Below are 15,962 nucleotides of genomic sequence, written 5' to 3'. Positions count from 1 at the left end.
TATGGAGATAATTGTATATTAGTCATAAGATACAGAAAGACTATATATACATATATATATATATATATATATATATATATATATATATATATATTGAATTAAAATGATTTAAGAGACAACTTAGCTCAGAGAGAAAATTGAACTTCTGGACTTAACTCAGAGACAAAGAAACATAGAGAAGGCTACTCTACACTATATGGGGGTGATAGACATTAGAATCAATTGCAAAACGGAAATCAAAATCAATTTGTTTTTTCATTTGTTCCCTTTGATCTGGACTAGATCTATTAATGAGAAGGAACTGTATTTATATTTGGTGAAACTACATATAATAGTACTTTTATGATAGTAAAGAATTAGAAACAAATAAGGAATGACTCAACAAATTGTGGAACATGAATGAAATGGAATATTACTGTGCTGTAAAAAAAATGATAAATGTGGTAGATAGAGAGGAATAGTAAAGGCCCAAAAATGATTGACCAAGAGCTGATCAAGAGTGAGAGGCAGGGGGAAGGAGCCAAGATGGTGGCAGGAGAAGAGCCTCTCCAAGGTATTCTCTCCAAAATATTTCAAAAATCTTAAAACTATGACTCTAACTAAATTTTTGAGAGACAGAACCCTCAGAAAGATCTAGAGGGGCTATTCTCCAGCCCAAGAAAACCTGGAAAATAGTAGAAAAACTCTGTTCCACAGGATTAGAGGGGCACCCCGCAGAGTGAAGGAACTTAAAACCTTGCAGGAACAGCCCCAGGGTACCTGGGAGCCATGGCTCCCGGCGGGAGAAGCAGTTTTCTGACTTGCACCCAAGGAAGCACCAAGCACAACTTGGAAAATCAGCAGGGAAACCTCAGCCAGAGCAAGTGTGAAGCCCGGGCCCTCAGCATAGCCAGTGCAGCCCAGATCCAAGAAACGGAAGCAGGCCTGTGGAGTCGCCCAGCAGGAGCCTCCAGGCAGCTGCTCCCTGACTCCCAGCCCAACAAAGGTAAGGAAGTGGAGGGAGACCGCCAGGGTCTGTCCTCTGTCCCTGGAATAGGACTCTGGGGCTCTGACCACATTCAGATCCTGATCACAGTCTGGGGTCCCCATAGAGACGGGACCCCATGGCATAGGGGTGCGCTTGTGGTCATTCACAGACCAGGAGAGCAGTCAGAGACTCACACACTGAGGTCCTTGTGGGGGTGTCCCACTAAAACTCAAAAGCTCAGATAGCACCCCAAAACCAGGCACAAGTTGGGGAAATGAGTAAACAAAAAAAAAGGGGACTGAACCATTGACAATTACTTTGTCTATGATACCATGGAGGATCAAAATACTCAATCTGAAGATGACAAAGTCCAAGCTTCTGCATCTAAAGACTCCAAGAAATATAAAAGTTGGGCTCAGGCTATGACAGAATGCCTTTCCTTGAAAATCAAGTAAGGGAGATAGAAGAAAAACTGGGAAAAGAAATGAGAGATGCAGGAAAAACATGAAAACAAGTCAGCAACTTAGTCAAGGAGAGCCAAAAAAATGCTGAAGAAAATAACATGTTAAAAACTAGTTTAGGGGCTGGCTAGGTGGCACAGTACTGGCCCTGGAGTCAGAAGTACCTGAGTTCAAATCCGGCCTCAGACATTTAATAATAATTACCTAGCTGTGTGGCCTTGGGCAAGCCACTTAACCCCACTGCCTTGCAAACCCCCCCCCCAAAAAAAAGTATAGCTACATTTAATTCTCTCTGTATCTCCTTCTTGCAAAAAAAAAAAAACCAAAAAAATCTAGTTTAGGTCAAATGGATAAAACAATTCAAAAAGTTATTGAGGAGAAGAATGTTTGAAAAAAGCAGAATTGGCCAGATGGAAAAGGAGATAAGAAAGCTCTCTAAGGAAAACACATTCTTCAGATGTAGAATAGACCTAAGGACTTGTGAGAAATCAAGACACAATAGATCAACAACAAAAGAATGAAAAATAAGAAGAAAATATGAAATATCTCATTGAAAAAACAACTGATCTGGAAAACAGATCCAGAAAAGATAATTTAAAAATTATTGGGATACCTGAAAGTCATGATCAGGCAAAAAAGAGCCTTGACCTCATTTTTAAAGAATTCCTACAGGAAAATTGCCCTGATATCCTGGAAGTAGAGGGTAAAATAGAAATTGAGAGAATTCACCAATCTCCCCTGGAAAGAGACCCCCCCCCCCAAAAAAAAAAGAAACCCAGGAATATTACAGCCAAGATCCAGAACTCCCAAGTCAAAGAGAAAATATTACAAACAGCCAGGACACAATTCAAATATCGTGGAGCTGCAGTCAGGATCACACAGGACTTAGCAGCAACTACACTAAGGGCTCATAGGGCTTGGAATATAATATTCCAGAGGGCTAAAAAGCTTGGAATGCAACTGAGAATCAACTACCCAGCAAAACTGAACATCCTCTTCCAGGGGAAAAGATGAACTTTCAGTGGAACAGGGGAATTTCAAATGTTCCTGTGGAATGGCCAGAGCTGAACAGAAAGTTTGACCTTCAAGTACAGGACTCAGGTGAAGCATAGGGAGTGGAGGAGAAGGGGAAAACATGAGGGACTTAATGATGATCAACTGCATGTATTCCTGCATAGAAAAAATGATACTGATAACACTCATATGAACCTTCTCATAGAGCAGGTAGAAGCTTATACAGACGAAGCAAAGAAGAGAGCTGAATTTGAAGATATATTGTAAAAATGGAGTCAATATGGGAAAGGGAAATGTACTGAGACTAAGAAAAAGGAGAGGTGGAATAGGCTAAGATATTTCATATAAAAGATTTTTTTTTTTTACAATGAGCTTTTGCAATGATATGGAAGGGGGAAGGCGAGGGGGAATGAGGGAACCTTGTCATCAGAAATGGCTCAGAGAGGAAACAGCATACACACTCAATAGGGTATAGACATCTAGAGAAAAAAGGAGAGAAGGGGGACAGGGGGAAAAGGGGGAATGTGGGTGATAAGAGGAGAGGGTTGATCATAGGAGAGAACAGTCAGATATAGCACATTTTCCTTTTCACTTTTTGCAAGGTGCTGGGATTGGATGGTCTGTCTAAAGACCACGGGGCCAAGTGGTTGCTGGGTCTCTGGAATGGGATGTAGGTTTGGGGCCTCTTGGCCCCAGGACTGGTGCTCTGTCCACTGTGCCACTCCACTACCATACAGCACATTTTAGAAGAGGGAAAGAGTGAGAGAGAAAATATAATATATGGTAGTGGGGAGGAATGGATGGAAGGAATTACAATCAGTAACAGCAACTGTGGGAAAATATGGAAGTAATTTCTATGATGGACTTATGATAAAGAATGTGATCCACCCGAGACAGAGCTGATGGTATCAGAACACAGACTGAAACACATTTTTCCTCTTTCTTTTACATTATTTTACATGAGGTTTTATATTTTTGTGGGGGAAGGGGTATTATATTTACTCTTAAGCAAGAATATTTTAGTAATGTGTAAATAAAAGGGAAAAAAGAAGAAAAAAAAAAATACAGAGACAAGGGCAGCTGGGTGGCACATTGGATAGACTAGTGCTAGACCTGGAGAGAGAAGGACCTAAGTTCAAATCCAGCCTCAGACACTTAATAACTACCTAGTTGCATGACCTTGGGCAGGTCACTTAACCCCATTACCTTGCAAAAGAAAAAAGCCAAAGAAAAGTCAAATAAACAAGATACTTGAACCCCTGCCACTAGAATTCCTTAATGCAAGATTTGAACTTTAGGGATGAAATTAGTCCTTGGCCAGAGAATTAGCCAATTTACAAGGCTTTTCTTAGTAGGCACTCTATTTTTTGAAGGGAAACTTTTTTTAAGTTCCTCCCCAACCTAAAATAAAATTATGAACATTTATTAAAATTTCTAGGTTCCCTTTGATATGTTTGGGAGTTTCCAATAATACAGGGTGTCCAAAAAGTGAAGTTTTAAGCTATTATAGCTTTTAAACTGCACTGAGATTTTTTAGGACACTCCATATTTAATGTGGTTAAGTATAAAATGAAGAAGAATGAGGAGGGGGAAGATTGGGGAGGAAAGGGAAGGAGATGAAGGTAGAAGGAAAAGAGGAGAAGGAGACAATACTGAAAAAAACTGGTGATGTAAAAAACAAAAGCTATCAATGAAAATGACTTGAAAAAAGAAAACAAGAATTTGTGTAATTCATCTTAAATCCAATTAATAGAATAAAGTTAACTTGTCCTTACGAAAGTCAAACTGTATTATTATCTGTGACCTTATTAGTATTAATCTCTAACCAACTGAGCAAATCATCTTCAGGGACATGCTGAAAAATGACAATCAAAAACACTCTTACATAGTGAGAGCAATCAATGATTAGAAACAAATGAATCATGAAAGACTGTCTGATATTCTACAGAAAGTTCTTCCTCCACCACCAGACTACACTGCTATGTGGGATAAAGACTTAGACAAAGAGGAAAAATTTAGACACAGAATCACCAAATATTAGAGATAAAAGGTTAACCTGAGGGTCCCTCAGGCCTCTCCTTTTATAATTAAGGAAACTCAGAAATTATTTACCTTGACCCAAAATCATATATTTCATCTGTATATGGTGATGGTGGTGATGATGATGATGATGATGATGATGATGATGATGATGTTTGGTCTTGGTTCTCGAAGACCATGACATCAGGGAGGTGATGCCATGACGAGCATATGAATGTGATTTGAGTGGGGGGGGGGGGTGCTGTGCTAAGTCATTTGCCTCACTTTCTCCTCCAGAGCCATCTGAGTCCAGTGGCCAGATATGAATTGGTACAACTGGAGATGGCCCTGGATTGGAGGCAATCAGGATTAAGTGACTTGCCCAAAGTCACACAGCTGCTAAGTGTCAAATGTCTGATGCTGAATTCGAACTCCTGTCCTCCTGACTCCAGGGTCAGTGTTCCATCCACTGTGTCACCCAGCTGTCCCCATGGATGCTACCACCAAAAGACAATTAGATGTCCCTGCTAAACACAGCTGGGTAGACATCACCAGGGTAAATAAAGCAAAAGAGGTGAAAGGAAGTTACACCCCATTCTAAAGGATTCATTGTGGTCTTATGATGGAATAGAATCAGAAAACCTGACTTTGTTTTTTTAGGTTTTTGCAAGGCAAACGCTTAAGTAGCTTGCCCAAGGCCACACAGCTAGGTAATTAAGTGTCTGAGGTCGGATTTGAACTCAGGTACTCCTGACTTCAGGGCCAATGCTCTATCCGCTGCGCCACCTAGCCACCCAAAGTCTGACTTTCAATACCAGACTTTGCCACTTATAGAGTATTACATAGTACCTACTATATACCAAACACTAGGCTAAGAAATTTAATGTATTATCCCAAGTCAGAAGACCTGACTTTCAATACCAAGCTTTGCCACTTATGGAATGTGAGGCCTTGGGCAAGTTAATGTTTTAGGCCCTGAATTTTTTCATCTGTAAATAAGATCATTTCTACCTCTAATATTCTGTGATTCTGAGTCTGTAAATTTTTCTTCTTCCCCTGTATTTTCACTATAAAATGTAGGAGAAAAGGTAGTGGTGGGTGATTTCTTATATTGGGATGGAATAATTAGGAACCAAAAGACAAGTGTGAAATTACCCAAGTCCTACAAAGTTTGAATTCCTCCCCTGAAATTGCTGGTAAATATTCCATTCAAGAAATCTCATTTAGCATTCCAATAAACATCAGTAAAGCTACAGTCTGTCTTCCAATTTAGGATTCCAGATTTAAAGTTCAGAGAAACCCAAGCCCCTCATTTAGAGGTTTTTATACACCTTCAAACTTAAGTCTTTGTTCTGGTGAAACTGCTTCTACTCCCAACCCCCATTATATTTAATTTTTTGTTATAAGAGAGAAGATAGCTTCGAAAATAAAACCAAAAATATCAATAAAAATTTGAACAACTGGATTGATATCTATAACATTAAAAAGATTAAGTAGTTTTTATTCCATAGTAAACCTTATTTAATTGTAAATAGTGGTATATGTGCCAGATAAGGAGTTGGTCTTTTTTATGTACAATAGGGAGGGGAGATAAATACTTGTTCAAAGAAATAAATTTAAAAGGGAGGGAAGAAAGACTGACACAGTACTCCCTGGTCTGTGATTTAGGATGATAGAGCTTGACCTTTAAGTGAACTCAGAAGTCATCCAGTCAAACCCTCTGATTTTACAGCAAGCAAAGTGAAGCAAGACCCTCCAAGTTTCCTTCCAACTATAAATTCTATGAGGCAATGAAAAATCTGAGAAGGATGCTTAATTTAAAAACGAAATATGTAATCTAAGTTGAGCATCTAACATGTGTTGGGAGCTATGTTTTGAGGAGGGAGATATAAAGTATTTTCCTACCCTCAAAGAGCAGAAAATCTAGTATCATAAACTGTCCACCATGAGTTCATCTGTAATTAGACAATAATTCAACAATCAATTAGCAATTAAGCACTTTCTAGGTATTTAAGATGTACCAGTCACTAGGGAAAGGCAGGATTCCGGGAGATGAAAAGTAAGGGAGGCTTTCCAGTCACAGGGGAAAGTCAACTTAAATGCAAGACAGCAGAATGAAATTCCACTTTACTAACTTTAAAAAAAAAACTCTACCTAGAATTTTTTGAGTTAGAACTTTGATTGTCTAGTACCTCAAAGATTATTAATAAAAGTGGTTTACTATCATCATTATTATTAATCTCTAACCACATCATTTTGGATAAAGGGCCACTGAGTTTTAAAGTGACTTGGTCAGTCACACAGCTAATTATTGACAGAGTCGAAACTAGACAGATACAACTCAAGTCTCAAAGATCCCAAGACAGTGGTCTTTTCACTCCTCAAGTTATATAAGTTGGTGCAAAATGTCTTAAGTGTCCAGCTATATGTAATGAGCCAGAATCTTCTGTATGAAAGGACTTTTTCAGCTATCAAGCACCATTCTCCATCTGTAATAATAAAAATTCTGTGATGCTGAAATGCCAAGATAATCATAATTTATACCTCAAACTGAACTCTTTACTAAATTTTTTTAAGTCATTAGGTTGATCAGGTGACCTGCCTTTGCCTGCTCCAAAGTCTGGTCTAAATTTTAAGCCTAATAATCCACTCCCTTGGGGCAGCTGCCCAGTTCAGAAATAAATAGTCTTGAGAAAGGCTCCGGGCACCATCCTTACCCTGGTGTTGAAGGCCCATTAAATGCACCGGCCAAAGGCAAAACAACAGGTAACTGTCACAGCCTGCTATGTGTATGACACCTGCGGGGCACAGAGTTCTGGAGGCCCCTTCCCACTTACTAAGCCAGCCCAGGCTCGGTCCGGGCTCGGTCCGGGCTCGGCCCGGGCTCAGTCCGCACAAGTCAAGTGAACCTTGAGACCCAAGCAAGTCTGAGAGCTGGTCTGAGACTTCGGATGAGAGGAGGAGGGGGGGGGGGCAGGGAGGAGGGAGGGGCAAGAGAGGGCAGAGGAAGAGGGAGACGATGGAGAGGTGGGGGAGAGAGAGAGAGAAGGCGGGGAGGAAAGGAGAGGAGTGAGGGAGAGAGACACTGAGACGAAGAGACAGATAAAGAGACAGAACAGAGACACAGAGAGACAGAGAAAGAGGAACAGACACAAAGAGAAAGACAGAAAGAGGAGACAGACAAATAGAGATAGAGACCGAGATAGCAAGACAGAGACAAAGAGAGAAAGAGACAGGGAGGGAGACGGAGGCAGAGAGACAGAGCGGCAGAGCCCGACAGACTCGGAGCCGGTGGGGCGGGGGTCCCCGTGAGCGGGGGCGCCACGTGACGGCAGGGGCCGGAGGCTCGGAGCGGAGCGCACAGGACCGACTCGAGATCCAGCTCTGCCCTCCTCCTCCTCCTCCTCCTCCTCAGCCCCCCACACGCGGGCGGCCGGGCCTGCCAGTGCCCCCGGGGCTCCCCGCGCACGGCACAGCCCCCACACACACACACGCACAGACACGCGCACATGCACACCCGCACAGACACACGCACAGTCTCGGAAAGTGAAAGCCGCCCTGGCCGGGCGGGCGCCGCTCTTGGCCGCGGCTGGGCGCCACGTTAGCGCCAAGGCTCGGGGCCGCGGCTCCGCCGGGCGGCTCCCGCACCGGGTCCGCACCGGCTCCCGCACCCCGCAGCATCCCCGGCGCGGCTTCTCCTCCCCCGGGCCCGGAGCAGGCGCGCCCCGCGCCCCGCGCCTCCGCGCCTCCCGCCTCGCGTCCCGCGCCTCCCGCCTCGCGCCCCGCGCCTCCCGCCCCGCGCCCCGCGCCTCCCGCCTCCCGCCCCGCGCCCGCGCCTCCCGCCCCGCGCCCCGCGCCTCCCGCCCCGCGCCCGCGCCCCCCGCCCCGCGCCCGCGCCCCCCGCCCCGCGCCCGCGCCCCCCGCCCCGCGCCCCGCGCCTCCCGCCTCCCGCCTCCCGCCTCCCGCCCCGCGCCCGCGCCCCCCGCCCCGCGCCCCGCGCCTCCCGCCCCGCGCCCCCCGCCTCGCGCTCACCCCCGCGCCCAGGTGTGGCACCCGCCCGCGGCCCGGGACTTTCTCGGGGGCTCCGTCCCAACCTCTCCCCAACGGGCACCGCCGCGCCCCCGCCCGGCGCCCTCCTCTCCGCGGGCGCTCCCAGCCCGGGCCGCGGGGCGCGCAGGTGAGGGGCCCCGCCAACAGCCCGGCGCGTGCCGAAGCCTCTCGGGCAGCCGCCGCCCGTTCCCGCCCCGTCCCCCGGGCCCCGGGGCTCGCTCCGGGCGGCGGCCACGCCGGGGGCCGCCCCGGAGCCCCCGAGCCCGGGCCGCTTTACCTGGGCCAGGGAGGGCCGGCGGCGGGCGGCCGGCGCCCCGGGGATGCTGAGCCTGAGGCCGGAGGACAGGAGTTTGAGGGCCGCCATGTTCGGGACGGCTCCGCGCGAGGATGAGGAGGCGCCGCGGGCGCAGCGGCTCCGGGCCGGGGCTGGCACCTAAGCGCCTCCTTGTCCCCGCGGGAGGGGCGGGGGGTGGAGCGCCAGAGGGGGCGGCGGCGCGTCCTCCGTGGCCCCCGCGCGGCCCGGGGAGCCCCAGGGCGGGGCGCGGCCCCCAGCGCATCTCGCGTGGACTTTCCGGGCCCCGAGCCGGGGCAGGGGGGGTCGGCCTCGCGCCAAAGTAACTCAGCCGGGCGCCCGCGGCATCCCCCGCGGGGAGGGCAGCCCCGCGTGTGCCGTGGCGCCCCCCGCCCCGCTCACGCGTGGAAGGGCACGAGGCTGGGCGCTGTTACACAGAAAGAGGGAACACGCCGGCGGGGCCCCACGGCCTCAGCTCCCTCCTCCCTCCTTAGCAGGTGGTGGGGCCCGGGGGCCCGGGGGGCCACGCCCCCCTTCCGTGCTGTCTGTGGAGTGACTCGGTTCCTCGGCCCAGACCACAGGTTTGCCCCTAAGGTCAAGGGTGACTGAGCCCCAACTCCGTTAAAAGGAGAACTCGGGAAATGTCTCCTCCGCCCCGCTGTTTGGGTTTAGAGAAGGGGAAAACCAGAAAAACCCGCCGCTTCCTACTATCTGCCCTCACCAGGGGCTTGTAGATGCCGATAAGAACCTCCCAGGCCATTCATTATCTCCTGCCCCCATCAATTCACCCACCGGGAACCAGTCAAAGAATTTAACATAATTGCCCAAAGTCACAAATTAGGATTTGCATCCGGATTCTCTGATGCTCATTTTACTCCTTTTTTCCTTTTTCCCAAAATGCCTCCCAAAGCCATTTCTAGTACCTTCCTAAAGCTTTCAGGGGCTTATAGGAAGCAAAAAGGGGTCCGTCCAGGCCCACTACCATTAATGCATCTGCTTTTCCAGTGTCTCAACATTATGTGTCCCTATTTGGGGTTTTCTTGGTAAAGATACTGGTTTGCCATTTGCAAGTTCACTTTACAGATGAGGAAACTGAGACAAACAAGATTGATTGACACCAGAGACAACAGTATCTGATGCCACATCTGAACTCAGGAAGATGAATCTTCCTCACCCCGGTACTTCCGGTACTCTATCCACTTTGCCACTTAGCTGTATACCTGGGCCAATATTAATCATCTTACTGACTAATCAATATTAATCATAAAAATCAATGATTTCTTCCTTACTCTATTGTATAATGTAAGTTACTGGAGGACAAGGGAACCTTTGTCTGTCTTACTTCTAGTTTTAGAGGGTAAATGCATTAGCCCGGGCAAAGTAATTCAATTAGATAACTGCTGACCAGGGCCTTCGGTGCCAGCATCCAACGCTGCAAGGTTGCTCTGTGCAGCTCTGGTTTTCCTGTGAGATTCCAGCCTCTTGTCTGGCTTTATATTTGTTTGTCCAAGTTCTGACAAAATAGGCCCTAAATAAAAGTTTAATTGAATTAGTCTCCATACTCTTCTAGTAATTCCTGGTTGTGTCCAACTCTTCTGAAGGAAATTTGTGTTTATATAGAAGAGTAGAGGCCCAAAAATGATTGGCCAAGAGTTGATCAAGAGTGAGAGACATACTGTGTGGTAATAGAACGAAGTCAAATTATCAAACACTTGAACCTATGACCCTGGGATTTCTTGATGCAAGAAATGAATGTTGGAAATTAAATTGCCCATTAGTTCAATTCTTGGGCAGAGAACTTGCCAGTTCACAAGACTTTTCTTGCTAGGAATTGTATGGGGGGGGGGGGGCAGAGACAGGCCTTTTTAAGCATTCCCCAACCTAAAATAAAATTATGAACATTCATTATTTCTAAGTTTCCTTTGATACCTCTGGGAGTTGATATTAATAGAGTGCCCAAACTATGACTTTCAGGACACCCCATATTTCATATGGTTAAATATAAAATGAAGAATGAGGATGGAGGAAGAAGGGAAGGAGATGGAGGTGGAAGTAAGATTTGTCTTCCATTTTATCTTATTTTATTTTTCAGGGTTTTTTGCAAAGCAATAGGGTTAAGTGGCTTTCCCAAGACCACACAGCTAGGTAATTATTATGTGTCTGAGTCTGGATCTGAACTCAGGTACTCCTGACTCCAGGACCAGTGCTATATCCACTACACCACCTAGCAGCCCCTGTCCTTCATTTTTAGAAGATGGCCATGACAGTTGTGACAACTGAACTAGAATTGAGTAAGGAAATGTTGTGCTAGGTCACCAGCCTCACTTTCTCCTCCAGACTCATATGGGTCCAGTGACCAGACATGAATCAAGACAACTGGAAATGACTCTGGATATGAGGTAATCAGTTAAATGACTTGCCCAAGGTCATACAGCTAGTAAGCATCAGGTGTCAGAGGCTGGATTCAAACCCCTGTCAACTCCAAGGCCAAGTGCTCTATCCATTGTGCAACCTTGGAGGTGGCAATGGAAGAAAATGGTATGTGTATGATGCTATAATGGATTTTGGGGTTTTTTTTAATTACATTTATTTGGTTAAATATTTACCAATTTAAATTTTTAATAATATTTTAACTTTTCCCAGTTAACATTTAAAATTTTGAGTTCCAGATTCTCTAGCCTACTATCTCCTCCTTGAAAAGATAAGCAATTTGTTATAAGCTATATATGTGTGTGTGTGTGTGTGAATCCATGCAAAGCATATTTAAAAGAAAATAAAATGAAACAACAAAAACAGACAAAAAAGTATGTTTTCTGATGGGAAAATCTCTTAACCAACCTTTCTGGGACTCAGTTTCCTCAGTAATTTAGGGATATATGAGGGGAAGAAGGGAATAAACATATAGTGTCTATTATGTATATTAAATACTACGATGCCAAACATTGCACGTTTTCAAATACTACATTTCATACTTAAGATACTAGTTGTATATTCATTGATCAAAGTGAGGGAGCCACAGGTTAAGAGACTTGCTCATAATCACAAAGTTAATCAGTATCTGTGGTTGGATTTGAGCTCAGGACTTTCTGATTAGGCCCAATGATGTGTTCACTTGAGATACCTACCATTCAGAATTGTCATTAGATTCTAGAAGACAGTGCACATAAAATTCTTAGGACATAGTTAAGTGACTGAGCAAGTTCAAACCCAAGTTCTCTGACACCAAATCCCATACTTTTAAAATTATTCATAGTTAAAATGGTTACATTTTCCACTTTTCTGTTCCTCTAGTGACTATGACTCAAGCATATGAATGGGATAGCAGCTGGGGAATTTTGTCCTAATCAACTGATATTTACTTTTCAAGGCAACTCAGTAGTCATGGCGCTGACACTGCTACTTTTCTCTGTGTCTCAATGTTTTCGTTTGTAAAATGGAGAGGTGGATTAGTTGACTTCTGAAGTCCATTCAATCTCTTCACTTATGATCCTAGGATCTTAACAGTGTTTCCTTTACTGTCCCTGTACTCATGTGCCTAAGGAAAGTACACACATACACTGTGCTTTAGTATGACTTTCAGTAAGTCAACAAGCATTTAACAAGCCTATCTCCTTCAATCAATCAACAATCAATGGATAAACATTAAGTACCTACCTAGGGGTGGGGCAGATCTGTGTCAAAAAGGGATTATAGAGCACTGGGCCTATACAAGCCCAGGAAATCAGGAAAACTCCCTCAACTCAGATCTGGCCTCAGATACTAGCAGTGTAACACTCAGCAAATGTGGTCTCAGATACAGTACCAATTCACTTAACCCTGTTTGTCTCAGTTTCCATAACTGTAAGATGTACTGGAGAAGGAAATGGAAACGACTCCAGTTATCTTTGTCAAGAAAATCTCAAATTCGATTACAAAGAGTTGGTCATGACTGAAAACCACTGAATTGAACTAAATGCTCTCTTCCAATTCTGTGAGCAAGAGGCACCTGGAGACTAGAAGAACTGAGTTCAGATCTGTAGCCTAGATATTTCCTAGTCATATGACCCTAAGAAGTCACTTAACTTCTATCTCCCTCAGTTTCCTCATCTGTAAAATAAGGATAACAATACCTATCTTCTAAGGTTATTATGAAGAAAAAATAAATTACTGTTAGTAAGGTTCCTTTGCAAATCTTAAAGTGTTATAAAATGCTATTTTTATTATATTCATTTCTCTGGGAAAGTTACTTTCAAGGGAGTTGCATTTCTCACTTAATTTTCTTTGGAAAACATTAATATCAGATATTTTCCCAGTTCATTAATTGCAAGAAGTCTTTGAGCAAGCATTTGAATATGTTTGTAAAGCACAAGCAGAGAAGCACACAAAATAATTTTAACAAAGTGAAAAGTTTTAAAATTAAGTCATGTGAGTCAGAAACAAAAAATAAATGCATATCTCACTTTAAACTTAAAATAGATTTATTCCTGAAAAGTCATATGCAGAACAGTTTAATGGTTCTAATGAGGATATTTCAAGAATATTAAAATAATTTTTACAGTGAACTATAGTGTAAACCAAAAAATTATTTTGCAACAAAAATAATTATCTCATAAATGTTTTTCCAGTTCACATTTTTACATAGTATTTATCACATAAAAGATAAATATTTTGTGGTGATTTAGTAATTTGATAAAATAGATAAATTAGCAATTTAAGTAAAATTGACCAGAGGATCAATGATGAATCATACCACCTACCCCCTGATTCAAGAAGAGTAGAATCAAGGAGCAGAATGAGATAAGCATTTTTGGACATGTTATAATGTGTATGTATGTATTTTAATTGACTTGTTAACAGGATTGTGGTTTTGGTCTGGGTTTTTTTCATTGAGGGAAAGTGCTGGGAAAAAAAAGGGGGGATTAATGAGAAAAAGGTGTTATAATAAATAGAGTTCTAAACTTATATTCAGAAGGTCTTTAAATCCTACTGTATACACTTAATAGTTGTGTGATCCTAGGCAAATTGCTTACTCTCTCAGTGTGCAAAGGATAATATCACTGGATTGTTGTGGAAATCAAATGAGATAATATGTATAAAAGAATTGCAGACCTTAGAGTACGATGTCAATGCTCACAATTATTAGTGATGGTGTTAAGAAAAAAGACCAATAAAAGAAGGACATTTAAACATTTAATAAACATAAAAGCGAAGGAAGTTCAAAAGAAAAGGGACAATTAGAACAGCTTTGAAAGTAATATGTAGAATTTATTTATATAACATTTTTAAAGCCAACTCTTCATAATATAGTTTTGCAGTTCCTATAGCATCCTTTCTCTACTTTGTATGGGGAAATGCTCTCTTTTTTGTGTTTGTGAAACTCAGAAGGAAAAAAAATGAGAGGAAAAGTGCTTTAATAGAAATCACTAAACAGAATACTGGAAGAAGTCAGCTTGCAGGGTAGAAATAAGGCATAATTTGACGAATATATCCAGCCCATTTTACAGTTGAGAAAACTGAGGCAAAGAAAGTCACTTAACCCTATTTGTTTCAGTTTCCTAATCTGTAAAATGGACTGGAGAAAGAACTAGCAAACCACTCTAGTATCTTTGCCAAGACAACTCCATATAGAGTCATAAAGAGTTGGACAGGACTGAAAGTTAACTCAACAATATTGTAGCTGGAGGGAATGTACCTACTGTGCAAAGTGCTTGAGAAATGTTATGCCATTTGATCCTTACAACTACCCTGTGAGATAGGTGCTATTATCAGACTGAGAAGGATAAAGTGACTTACCCAGGATCTCAAAACTAGGGTAGATTTGAACTCAGGCCTTCCTGCCTCCAGAACCAGAACCTCAAAAACTAGCATGTTGCAAGGGCTATATTCAAAAAAGAAAGTAAAATGGAAGTTGAAAAAATTACCTAAGATATTCTAGGAAATTTTTCACTCTTAGAAGTGGGATAAAATTAGGTTCTTAAAAAAACATCAGAAACTGGAATGTTGTTAAACTTGCTCTGTAACAGCCCTGTACTATAATTATATCTCCTCTTCCCTCATCCCAACTCAGATTGTTCATGTCAAGTTCTTATTCCTCCTCTGAATCACTAAAATATGCTCCACCGTATATTTGCTTGACATTTGTATGGGTGTCCCCAAAGCTGTGAAAGCTCAAAACTGTCCTAAGACGTGGTTAGGTATTGTCATCTTACCTTGGTCTTCTATTATGTAATCTGTCACTCAAAGGTCATTTGCATAGACCGATCTTCATTGGTGGAGACTGATGACTCATTGCTTGTAGCCTGTCTACACCAATGGGTGGAGACTTGAGGCTTCCAGGTCTCACCAACCTCCCTCTGGAAGGCAGGCTCAGGTCATTAAAATCAATCTCAGGAATGAGGATACTCTAAGGCAGAGACCGAGTCTCAAGTGGTGGTTACTGTTGTTATGGTTATTATTATGACTATTAGTAGCCATTCTTCTTGCTCCAACTACTTCTTCCCCATATTCAGTTCTCAGGGCATCTTGCCACCATAATGAGAATGTGCTGGGATCCAGACATACTTGTATTTTGCTCACAACCTTTCCAAACTCTATCTGTGTCTCTCTCCCTGTGTTTCTGCTTTCTCTCCTTACCCCAGTCTCTCTCACTGTTTCTCTTTGATTCTGTATTTGTGTCTGATTTTCTGTCTCTTTTATCTCCATCTATTCCTTCTGTGGAAGTCTGTTTCTGTGTTTATCTCTACTGCTTTTTATGTTTATCTTTGACTTTGTAATTCTGGCTCTTTCTTTGTCTCTTCCTCTGGCTGTCTTTGTATATCTCTCTGCTTTCTATCTCTCCTCTCCTCTCCTCCCCTCCCCTCCCCTCCCTTCCCCTCCCCTCATTTTTACCATCTCTCCTTCCAGACATTTCACATTTCCTACTCTTCTGTCATGTGAAGGGAATCTCATTCTTATACCTTAGAAATCTACTGTATTTCCTACCCAGGAGCTTTTGCCTTAATTAAAAGATGCAATGTAATAAAGAAAGAGGAAGAGAGTGGCCAACTTGTTTAATTCATAGGAACAAATCACTAATGGAATTTCAGGCCACTCTGGGAGAACTTTTTTAATTATTATGGAAGGGAAGGATAGTTAGTTCCCTAGGGTCTCCTAAAATAGATGGTGTAGTTGATATTCTGAC

General features: G+C 43.4%; 1 protein-coding gene across 1 annotated transcript in view; it reads right to left on the bottom strand.

The window, feature by feature from the left end:
* Window positions 1-9,017, bottom strand: part of OXCT1 (3-oxoacid CoA-transferase 1) — a 175,950-nt gene extending 166,933 nt beyond the window's left edge. Inside the window, exon 1 of the mRNA XM_074200456.1 lies at window positions 8,789-9,017. Coding sequence (XP_074056557.1) covers window positions 8,789-8,875 — 87 coding nt within the window. The 5' untranslated portion in view covers window positions 8,876-9,017. The remainder of the gene's footprint in view (window positions 1-8,788) is intronic.
* Between the last annotated feature and the right edge of the window lie 6,945 nt (window positions 9,018-15,962).

The sequence above is a fragment of the Macrotis lagotis genome, chromosome X, assembly GCF_037893015.1.
Source record: "Macrotis lagotis isolate mMagLag1 chromosome X, bilby.v1.9.chrom.fasta, whole genome shotgun sequence".
Classification (NCBI taxonomy): Eukaryota; Metazoa; Chordata; class Mammalia; order Peramelemorphia; family Peramelidae; genus Macrotis; species Macrotis lagotis.
The sequence above is the reverse complement of the archived record's forward strand: the minus strand, read 5'-3'. Positions and strand labels throughout refer to the sequence as shown.